This window comes from Phalaenopsis equestris, unplaced genomic scaffold (assembly GCF_001263595.1).
Source record: "Phalaenopsis equestris unplaced genomic scaffold, ASM126359v1 Scaffold000134, whole genome shotgun sequence".
In the NCBI taxonomy this organism is placed as follows: Eukaryota; Viridiplantae; Streptophyta; class Magnoliopsida; order Asparagales; family Orchidaceae; genus Phalaenopsis; species Phalaenopsis equestris.
Genome location: NW_018164576.1, coordinates 1,910,808 through 1,922,555, shown reverse-complemented (window position 1 = coordinate 1,922,555; position 11,748 = coordinate 1,910,808). Strand labels below are relative to the sequence as shown.

General features: G+C 38.6%; 1 protein-coding gene across 2 annotated transcripts in view; it reads right to left on the bottom strand.

Moving 5' to 3' along the window:
- LOC110021515 overlaps window positions 1–10,241 on the bottom strand; it is a 26,488-nt gene extending 16,247 nt beyond the window's left edge. For both annotated transcript variants that reach the window (XM_020720038.1, XM_020720039.1), the window contains exons 1-2: window positions 10,029–10,241; window positions 8,203–8,352 (exon numbers count right to left, since the gene is read on the bottom strand). In XM_020720038.1, the coding sequence (XP_020575697.1) occupies window positions 8,203–8,352; window positions 10,029–10,182 (304 nt within the window). In that variant the 5' untranslated portion in view covers window positions 10,183–10,241. The remainder of the gene's footprint in view (window positions 1–8,202; window positions 8,353–10,028) is intronic.
- Window positions 10,242–11,748: the final 1,507 nt, after the last annotated feature.

Here is an 11,748-nt window from a genome sequence, read left to right as displayed (position 1 = left end):
TTAATTAAACCAGTAGTCATATATAATGTACCTGTTTTCTTACCCCGAGCCAATACCAATGCTCCTTTAGTAACCTTCCAGGTACTATCAGAGAAAACTACTGAATGTCCACATTCATCAAGCTGTCCAACAGAAATGAGGTTCTTCTTCAGTTCAAGAATGTGTCTGACCTTTTGTAGAGTCCACTTGTTTTTTATTTGGAAATGCAATGTCAATATCTCTCATTCCTACCACATTCAGAGTTTCTTCATCTGCCAGATATACTTTTCCAAAGTCACCTGCAACATAATTCCGCATCAATTCCCGATGGAAAGTTGTATGAAACGAAGATCCTGAATCCAATATTCAGTCATCAACAGGACTATAAACTGCCAGCAGTAGTGCATCATGTGATTCTTCAGTTACCACATTCGCACTGTCAATCTCCTTCTTCTTAAGATTCCTGCAGTTCCTCCTTATGTGGCCACTTTTGCCACAATTCCAGCAAGTTACTTGTTTACCAGGCCTTGATTTGCTCCTGCTTCTGTTTTTTTTATTTTGATCTTCCCCTGTTTGAGTTCCTGTCAAGTGATCTCCCTCTGGAATCAACATTTAGTGCCGAACTCGAACCTGAGATTTCGCCAGAATCTTTTCTGCGCACCTCTTCAGCCAAAATCAAATCACGAATATCTTCAAATTTCAATTTAGATTTACCTGCAGAATTACTGACAGCCATTCTCATAGCTTCCCAGCTATTTGGCAATGAAGCCAACAATATCAGTGCATGTATCTCATCATCAAATTCAATTTTCACAGACGATAATTGATTTGTGATGGTATTGAAATCATTCAGGTGTTGTACAACAGACGTACCTTCCGCCATCTTCAAATTGAATAACTTCTTCATCAGATATACATTGTTATTCGATGATGGCTTTTCATACATACCTGACAGGGCTATCATAAGATCTGCAGTCGTCTTCTCCTTGACGATGTTATGTGCAACGGACCTCGATAGATTCAATTGAATAACACCCAAAACTTGCAGAACCTGTCGATCCAACAGATTCCATTCACTCTCATCCATCCTTTCAGGTCTTTTTCCCAATAACGGAAGATGCAAACGGAAGATGAAGTTTCTTCAAGATGAAGTTTCTTCTCATAGAAGTAGTCCTCTATCTGCATCCTCCAATAATCAAAATATGTGCTATCGAACTTCTCGATCCCTGAAATCTTCACTTTGTCTGTAGTCATTGACTCTGATACAAGTTGTTGTGGTGTATATGAAATTTAAAAAGATCGACGACGAAGCGAATAAAATAGCACGAGAAAATTCACACCAGAAGAACACACAGATTTACGTGGTTCGACAAATTGTCTACATCCACGGAGTTGCAGAGGATTTTACTAATTGAGGAAATTTACACCAGTTTGATCACAACGACAATGAAGGATCTCTCACTTGCTCTTTCTTTTTACACAAAGACAAGAGCAAGAGCAAGAACACCGAAGAAGAAGAAAAATAGAAAAGAGAAAACTTGTTTCTCTTCTGCTACAAGTCACCAAGAAGAACACATTTTCTTCACTATCTTCTTCTTCCTTCTTTTGCTTCCCGTAAGTCTCAAGAAGAATCAAAGAAGAAATCTCCTTTCTGTTTCTGTTTCGCGAACTAAGGAACGAAGTATTCTTCAGCGGATTTCGTGGATTTCGTGAATTTGGAGAGACGGAGACGGGAGAGCGAGTGATTCGCGAGCGAGCAATCCAAGCCTTCTTAAGCGGACTCGCGAATATAGGAGAAGCGGAGGCGGGAAGGATCACGTCGATTCGCGAACGGGAGTAGGCGTCGTTCGCAGTCGGGAGTAGGCGTTGTTCGGGACTTCTGTGGCGGGCTCCAACACAAACACCTAGGGCATGTGGTGACCCAAATGGGGGTAGCAGTGTATCAATATAAGATCAAGGTTATGGTTGATTGGCCCTTACCAAGTAGTTTGAAGATATTGTGAGGATTCCTAGGTCTCGCCGTATACTACCGAAAGTTCATGAGAGGTTATGACACAACAGCATGATCGCTGACAGAGCATCTAAAGAAATATAATTTCAAATGGAGGGAAGCGGTAACTCAGACATTTAAACATCTGAGGAGGGCCATGACCAGCGTACCGATTTTAGCACTTCTAGATTTCAGCAAAGCATTTGTGGTGGAGACTGATGTGTCAGGGTACAGATTGGGAGCGGTGCTTATGCAGGATCAGCGACTGATTGTCTACTTCAGCCAGGTTCTTACGGTCAGAGCAAGGCTAAAGTCAGCATATGAACAAGAATTGATGACAATTAACTTGGTCATTCAAAACTGGCGGCACTACCTATCGGGATGATATTTTTTGGTCATAACAGATCATAGGAGTTAAAATATCTTCTGGAGCAGCGGATAATGACTGATCAACATTAGAGATGGCTATCCAAGCTACTGAGATATGATTTTGAGATTCAGTATCGGCTTGGATTGGAGAACAAGACAGCCGACGCACTATCGATAAAGGTGGAGAAACCACAATTGACAACCCTATCGATACCCTTGATCCTAGATTGGGTAGCTTTGAGACAGGAGAGTGAAAGAGATGAGAAGCTGAGGAAGATGAAAGCCGAGTTACAACAGGATCTGAAAAATCATCCAAGATATGCATTGAGGGGACAGCAGTTGTTCCACCGGGGGCTATTCGTGCTACCCAATTCATCGGAGTACATTTCCAAATTATTACAAAAGTTTCATGGCAGTGCGATCGGGGGACACTTGAGGGTACAAAAGACCTACAGTCATCTGAAGGCAGAGCTTTATTGGGTAGAGATGTGCAGAGACGCAGAGAACATAGTGGCAAAATGTGATGTGTGTCAGCGGCACAAATACTTGACCACGACACCATGCTGGTTACTACAACCATCAGCATTGTCAGAGAATGAAATATGCATATTTAGGTGATCCATGACCACCTTGACACCAGGAGGGTTACTACAGCCACGATCAGAAGGGTTCACGGTGATCAAGGTGGTTGTGGATCACCTAAGTATGCACATTTCTTTCTATTACGAAATCCCAACACGGTGGTCTCAGTCACGGCAATGTTTATCCAAGAAGTGGTTTGTTTGCACGGGTGTCGGAATCGATTGTATAGGATAAGGGCAAGGTGTTCCTTAGCCACTTTTTGAATGAGCTATTCAAGTTGCAAGGGACAGTCCTTAAAAGAAGCACCGCATATCACCCCCCGGACTAATGGGCAGACGAAGGTGATCAACAGTAGTGTGGAGACATGCATGCATTGTTTTGTACCAATAAACCGAAGTTATGGGCTAAATGAATTGCATAGACCGAATATTGGTATAATACTTCATACCATGGCGCAACACAGACAATCCCTTTCAAGATATTGTATGAGCGAGATCCATCCCACTTGATACATTATGGGCATAGTACCACACCATTATCCAACATCGATTAGTACCTGGAGGAGAGGAACGGGATACTAGCAGAGCTCAATGGTCATTTATTAAGAGATCAACAAATCATGAAGAGGAAGGCATGCAGACATAAGAAAGAGAAAGAGGTGCCATTTGAACCAAGAAATATGGTCTGCTTAAAATTGAAGCCATACCGACAAAAGGCATAGGTTAGGAGGAGAAGCAAGAAGCTGTCACCGCAATAATTTGGGCCTTATGAGGTGATGACACGCATCGGGGCAATGTCCTATCATTTGAAGTTATCACATTCCTCCTTAATACACCCAGTCTTCCATGCATCACAGCTGAGACATGTGATTGGAAATCATACAACCTCGTCTACATTACCGTCGACACTGCAGAGTACTTGGAAGTGATTCTGGAACAGTTGGAGATCGAAAAAGTGCGCCAAGGAGTAGGAGGAGCAAATGAAGTGTTAAATAAGTGAAAAGAATTGTCGAACTATGAAGCAACATGGGAGCCTTACGAGGTGATCCACAAGCAATTACCAAAAACGAGGACAAGGTACTTCTTTGGGAAAGGAGTAGTGTTACACACAAGCATGTGTCGGTCTAGATGGATAGGCCGAATGCAACCCAGCCGGCCCACAAGTGCTCCGACTTGTCTCAAATAATCCTAAAAATCCCATAAAAATTTGTCAAAATTGACAAATATGAAATTCCAGCATGTACTCCAACCAACATGCTAATTGCTTAATCTCAAGGTCCGAGAATACTATGCGGGTTAAATAATTGCCTAAGCCCAAATCAATATGCCTCGAAATACATGTTGTGTTGTTTAAAAATCTATTCAAACCAACAATCTTAAATTCTCGCATGTGCTCCAACCAACGTGTTGAATGTTCGATCACAAGATCTGAGAATGATGTGCAGGTTAAACAAATGCTTAAGCTGAAACTATTTTGTCTTGAAATACGTGCAAAGCTACTTAAAAATCTATGCAAACAATAATATAAAATGTCTGCATATGCTCCGAAGTGCCTCCAAATATTCAAGCTTATGCGTCTGAGACTTATGCACGGGCAATGGGTCGCCTTGCCTACAGGGCAAGGTCGTAAGTCCTACACATAGGCAAATCTGATCCTACTCCTTGCATCAACCAGAGTCAACAAAATTGAGTCCCCGCTGAGCAAATCTGATCTTCCTCTTCATGAGGACTGGAGTTGACAGGACTAGTGCTCTTAATGATATATAAATTACAATCTTTCCCCGATGATGGCCGAGTTGACATAGTATTTCAACCAGAGAGGTCTATTTAATAATTGTCTCAAAATCTATTTCAAATTCAATTATTGAATTCGATCCTCTGTAAGTGAGGCAGAGTTAACATGGTTCAAAGACAACCTTACCCGATATTAGCAGTGTTGATTGTATATTTCAGCCGGAGGTGTCTATTTATAAAAGTAAAAAATATCTTTTAAATCATAAAAAAATAATAATATTTAAAAAAAATTTATGTCACTTAATATTTAAAGTAAAATTTCATCCACCATCCGCAACAGTTTGTCGAGGTAGACAAATCTAGTGCTGACTCGAGCTCATAAATAGTCAATGTCATCTCAAGTATGCTACTAAATTTATGCTCAAAAAGCATTTTGCCAATATGGACATGGTCTGAGTCCTCTGTCCGTGTGGTTTTGCCGCCAAATGACACCATATAGAAATGGTTACGACTAGAGCCATCTGACCAGGTGTGTTGTCGCCGAATAACACCATTATATTATGGTCAATGATGGTCAAGGTTGTAGCCAGTATGTTCCCCAATGATTATATGCTCTTTTGAGTATTTAATCATAGGGTATATTCGATGAGATAGAAAATCCTCGGTAAGCTAAGGTCGACTTAGTTTAGTCTCCTTAAGACAAACATTCACCCCAGGTTTACAAGATCTTGGACGACGCAACACATGGCTGCTGACAAGAATCTTTCTGTCAGGTTGGGTCAAATACCTCATCTGACTAAGTAGATCGGGGACCACGACGACCCAGGATGATGGAACCATTGGATCTTGATCGGGTTCGATATCATTTTCCCCACCATCTGCTTTAAGCTCACGTTGATGATAATTTTTATAATTTAAGATTTCATATTTGTTGTTAGTATATGCTTAGTTTGAATGTTTAGAGTCTAATGACTAACCTTAAAAGAAATTGCTCTCTTGATATCGTGATGGATAATTATCCATAGGGGCAAGCCCCTATGGGAAACCTCGAACCCTAGATCTTAAAGTCCTCGCAAATTGAAGGTGAAATCTCTTAGTAATGCCTTATCTACTATCTAATCTGCCTTCTGAAAATTTGACCCGAAAACTTAACAAACACCCGTATTAAGCTCCCAACAAGAGTCTGAGGAGCTTTTCGAATTTTCGAAGCTCACAGAGCCGAACATAAATAATAGAAATTTGAACAAGTTGAACACAAACAAGCCTTACGCTCGCTCAAGTTTGGCTCGTTTACACCCCTAGAGGTCAACATGACTAGTAACATGTTTGACCAATCATATAATTTTAATCTCCATTTGTTGCTTCAAGTTGTTGCCTATCCAACACAATTCACTTGCAAAATTCTTACACCCTTATTTTTTTATGGTTTGGAAGAGCTAGAGGAAGCTTTAATCAAACTTCTAAGACGTCTCATAAACTCTTCTAAATTTGATTTGCATAGGCAATGCTTCAAAGATGACAAATAGCATTTTGCTTCATGTTTAACTTGGCGAAGTATTACATTTTAATTATTAGTCCTTGTCTAGTTGGAGCTTTTCGAGATTTTAGAAATGTTTTTGCAAAACACCCACAATGCAAAATAGCATTTCAATTTAAGCCCCCAAAAAATGCTAAAATGTATGGCAACACGGATATGAGAAGTGCTTTAGGTAGTGATGTCAAAAATTAACTCAAAACAACAACTTCATCCAAACTTGGCTCAAAAAAGTATGAGCTCAGGTTGACCCAATTAACTTTCTAATCTGGTTCGAGTCTAGAATCTTGACCTATTTAATTTTTTTTGGGTCGACTTTGGTTTGACCTGCTAACCTAGAATTAACTCCAATGACTATTAGGCTTTAGGTTAAAAAAGTTACACAGTTTATCGAATTGAAGGCGGATCAAGCTTGTGTAAGATTTTTTTACTGTTTAATAAACGGGCCAAGTTCGGGTCATGCACATTCAGGTCAGACAATATTCAAGTCAAAACCCAAATTTAGCCCTCTAAATTGAATTGACCCCCCTATTATAAGGGTAACATCTAAGCATGTTTAAACTACTTTCTTACACCAAAAATGGGAGATACAAGTGAATATACCTGTCAAAACTCTCACACTTCAAGGTGGATTTTAGCGATTATTCTAAGCTAAAGATATAGATAGGTGGACTATTATAAGAAAAATAATTCAAAAAAATTTGAAATCGCCTCTTTTAGAACCACAACTTGTTCTTTTCATTCTCTCTCTCTCTCTCTCTCTCTCTCTCTCTCTCATTATTTCCTCTCTGTTTTTCTCCTCTCTATTAGAGATTTTTGGGGATTTTAATGAGTTTGCCTTGAACTAGCTTACTTAACCATCTCTTCTATATAAATTCCTCTTCCTTCGGCTCAACTACGATTGTTGAAAAGAGAAATGTCTGCTCAAGTATTTCTATTCTCTGAGAGCTTTTATGTGCTCAAATGGAGTATACTTGGACAATTAAGATCCAATGCTTTTTAAATTTAAGTTTTACTTTTTAACCTTCTCTTGCTTTTCTACATCCCCAACAACATTTATAGTTAAGATTGAATGTATTTTTGACAATACACCTTTTTGGTACATCCGCCAAAACCTAGAGATGTTTTGGAACGGTTCCCTGGCAAAAATTTAAGGATTGGGGTCACCCTAGCCTATAAGGAAAATAGAGTATTTTCTCCTCGTCCTCGAGCCTTTAAGGGAGTACTGCTACTCATTGAGTTTGAAGAAGAGTGAGAATTGCACTAAAGCTTCTTTGTCCTTATATATAGAAAGGAGTAGTTCTACTCATTGGCTTTGTAGGAGAAGCAGAATTGCATGAAGAGAGTTGCTTGAGAGGAATGTGAAAGCACGTAGCATCAAAACACATAAAAATTAGTTTGCATACCCTTGCACGTTTTATTTACTTGCTTTAGTTGCCTACAATTTATAATTGTAATTATAATGGTGTTATGCGCCTAAACGATACATGCTATGATAGTTGACTTGATCTATTAGTCATTATGTTGAAAACTTTAATGCTCACGTATCTATTTTTACATATATCATTGTGTGCACTTGTGCTTGTTTGGAATCGTTTTATTTTCCCATGTTTAACTCGTGTATGTTGAATTGAAAGGCTTGAAAAACAAATCCAAGTGTAGTGTGATGTATTTAACCCAATCCACGGACCTTGCCCATGGTCAGCCAACCTAGGGCCATGGCTATATGATCATTTTGTTTTATAAATAACAATAATGCCATGTCTAAACTTACATAACAATGCAGGTTGTTGTCACAAAGTTACATTTTGAATGTTCTCTAGTAGCCATACATGATTCTAATATTTGTGAATCAGCATGCAATAAGAGTGCTTCTCTTACAAAATAATGATACTCATTAAATCAATAGGACTGAGAAATTTTCAGATTTGACACACGAAACATAGTGTTTTTAAACATGAAATAATTGAACTTTCAAAATGGTAAGTTAAGGCGGGGAAGTTTTAGATTCTTACGCCTCTTGTGAGATTTCACTTTAGAAATATTCACAAATTGAATTCTAGTTTGATGCCAGGTAGTGTTTGCTGCAGTGCCAGTATCGTTTCCACCATGAGAATGCTTGCCAGAGGAATGAAAACCTGGTACTTGGGGGGGTTCCTTTTCCTCTGCATCATAAAAAGCATGAGATCCATCAAATGTAATCCATTGATATAGTACATCACGCATTCAAACATTTTCTCTTTCTAATTAGAATTTATTAAAACATTTAGTTAAAGATTTGATGAGGAAACAAGAGGGCAAGTTAATAAGTTAATGAATATCCAGTCAAATTGGTCCTGACAGAAGGAAAATCTATGAAATTATAAAAAGAAATATTTATGATATTGATTGCATCCTTAAAGCTCTCGACAACAATTCAAAACTTCCAGTAAGCGGACCATGTGGCAATGTGAAGGTTATGAATTCATCTATTCTTATTCAGAAAAATGTGATAATCCATATGAAGCATACAAGTTGTATAGAGAAGCAATGAACTCGAGAAGTACGATTATTAGAGGATCCAAGAATAAATAGGGATTTGTGAATCAAAAGAAAAAATTCAACAGTAAGGGTCTATTTGGGGCGGTTTTGTCATTGCTTTGCTTTCCAAACCACTCCCACGTCTCCATTTAGCTATTGCATTCTTATTGCTTTTTCAAAATATTTGTAGCGAAAAACTGCATTTTACAAACAAATCCATTAAAATGTGATAGTTGTAGAAAGCCAAAATCTGACTTTTTCAAAAAGAAGTTATAATCCATAATAGCTTTCAAAAAAGCTGATTTCACCATAACAATCTTAAAACCACTTAACAAAAAGTTACAACACCCCAAACATACTCTTAATTGAATGTACATCCACTCTAACCCAGCCACTATAATCAATACAACGTACTAGCAAGCTATGATTTCCCTAGGCAAATTTGTCTTATTTACTCGTGAAGGTTCACTTCACGCCTCATTGTATTCTCATTTTTCAACCGAACAAATCTTAAATATAACTACAAGTTCATAGGTCTCTCTTAGCTCCATAATATGCAAAAACTAGACAAGTTAGTTTCCACTTCTATGAGGTACAGAAAATTTGAAGATTACAAGGAGTACTATTCCCCTAGCATGGAATCCAAATCAAACCGAAGGAAAGTATGTACTTGTAAAAAGTGCCAAAGAATCATGAATGACATCAAGCAAGGTCCCCAAGAAGTGTCCAGTTTGGCATCACATTCCAAAAGGACAACCTAAATCAAGCTCTACAGCTCACAAAAAGAACTTGATACCTAAGATAGCTCATAATAAACCATGTACAACTACTAGACTTTATAAACAACATCTTTTGATTCACTAAACATGTTATTTTCCTTATCTCTTTAGACCTAGCGTACATGCTCTATTTAGCGAGCTCATTTCTAGGTATTGCTCTTGCACTTTGCATATGATCTTCCTAGAAAATCCAAGGGCAACACCAAAGAGAATTTTCACATGACGGATTTCTCTAACATAATCTTAATTTGGTCCAATCAAACTTTGCGTCAGCTTAAGAAGACTCCACCTAACAACTTCGTATCCAACAGTAATATTTTCATTAAATGGATAAGATAATGATACAGTCACCTCTCTTTGCTGGTCCAAAAAAATAACAGCTTCACATCTGTCAGATCAATAATCATAAAAAGAAATTCGCTAACAAATTATGATCAAATTAGTTAATTTCGATGCAGCAAAAACAAAACATAGAAACCGAGTCAAATAACGCAGCATTTCCAGAATGATGAAGTATGGGACAAAAGAAATTAAGAACTCACCGTGCAATGTAGCCGGACCGACAAGCGAGACATAGACCAGGAACATAATAGAGAGCAGAAAAATCCATATGTAGCATCTTCGCCTCACTACTCGAGAGAGCTTCCTCCCGCGCCGAGACTGCGACGACTCAGTTCTGGATCGGAGCATACCCATCCTGGCATCACTTATTTCCAACCACAAGGCCTGTAAACAGGGGAAAAAATATGCGTACGACGACGTATGCAGCGCTCTTGACAACAGATCACGGTCCCACCCCCTTTATTTCAAATGAGACCCGTGGACGCGGCCCGTTCGAGTAATAACCGATTGTACAGGCCGTGTAATCGAGGGGGCTATTACCGGGTCTGTAACTTTCCTGTAAACTCAAGACAAATGAATCGCGCTTAAAACGTCGCTGTAAACTTAAGATGTTGCGGTAACCGAGAACGCTCTAATAACTATTATGTAACACGAGAAATGTAACTTTGCAGTAACCAGCTGAGAAGGTGAAACGTTCGCGTAACTTGGAGGTAACCTAGGTAGCGAATGTAACATTCGTTTAACGCGACCGATAAAATACTCGTGGTAAAAAATTTAGGGACAGTAAGAATTCTTATTTTCATTCGCGCCTATGGGTTTGCATTCACTCGAACGTTGAGGCATTAGTATTGTTTAGGGTTTTGCTCAAAATGAAGGACATCGGCAAGGGTACGTCGTTGTTGGAAGAGGAGAATGTTGCCCATATTGACGAGGCGGAGAAGTCGGACGTCGAGGATGCCAAGAAGCTTGAGGTCGAGCTGCCAAAGCTAATGGCGAAGGGTGGACCCAGGAAGAAGGATTTAGATGTCTCCAAAATGGGGAAAACAGAGAACACCGAATCCATTAAGCAACCCAAGGTCGTTTCTAGGTATATTTGAGATTTTGATTTCGTTAATGTTTAATAGTTAATTTTAATTTCTTGAGCTATAATAAGTCTGAATGGTGAATTTTAAGCATGACTTTTAAAAGATTTTAGATTTCAGATTTTGAAAAAGTGGTTATGAAATTAAGGTTTAGGTAGAATGAATATTTTCATCACAAGAGTTTGATTTTATATGAGATTTTTTTTTCATTATTTTTTACATAGTTTAATATATATTAAAATTAAATGTAGGTTTTTGAGCGCGAAATCAATGAAATCGAAATCAATGAACTGCAGATGTCGTCCATCTGCAGTACGAGAAGCTCTGAATAAGGTCCGGCCAACCATCGACGAGCACACATGGAATAAGTTAGAAAACATGAGCTTGGCTAAATTTTTTGAACTCCCTCCGTACCCCCAGTATCATATTCTGACAATGCATATAAATAGTTATTGGAATATTGATTGAACAACATTTCAGTTGGGTGGGAAAGAGCTCAAATTTAATGCTGACCAAGTTGCTCTCCTGATAGGCATGCCAAATAGAGGGTCACCCGCATGCTGGATTAAAGCCCCGTTCTGTAGTATTGATGCGAGACAAATGAAGACCCAACTTATCAATTTTGACCCAGGACAGTCTTCAGATCATTTTATAGAATTATTAATAAAGTTTTTATTGACTAATTTAATATTTCCTTCAAGTAATTTTAGAGTATTCAAGCAGCTGTCTTCTCTTTGTGAGGACGTAGAAGCATTCAACTCGTATAATTGGCCTGCGACAGTATGTGGCTTTTTGATTGATCAATTGAACATATGTGCTATGAAGCTTAGGACGGATC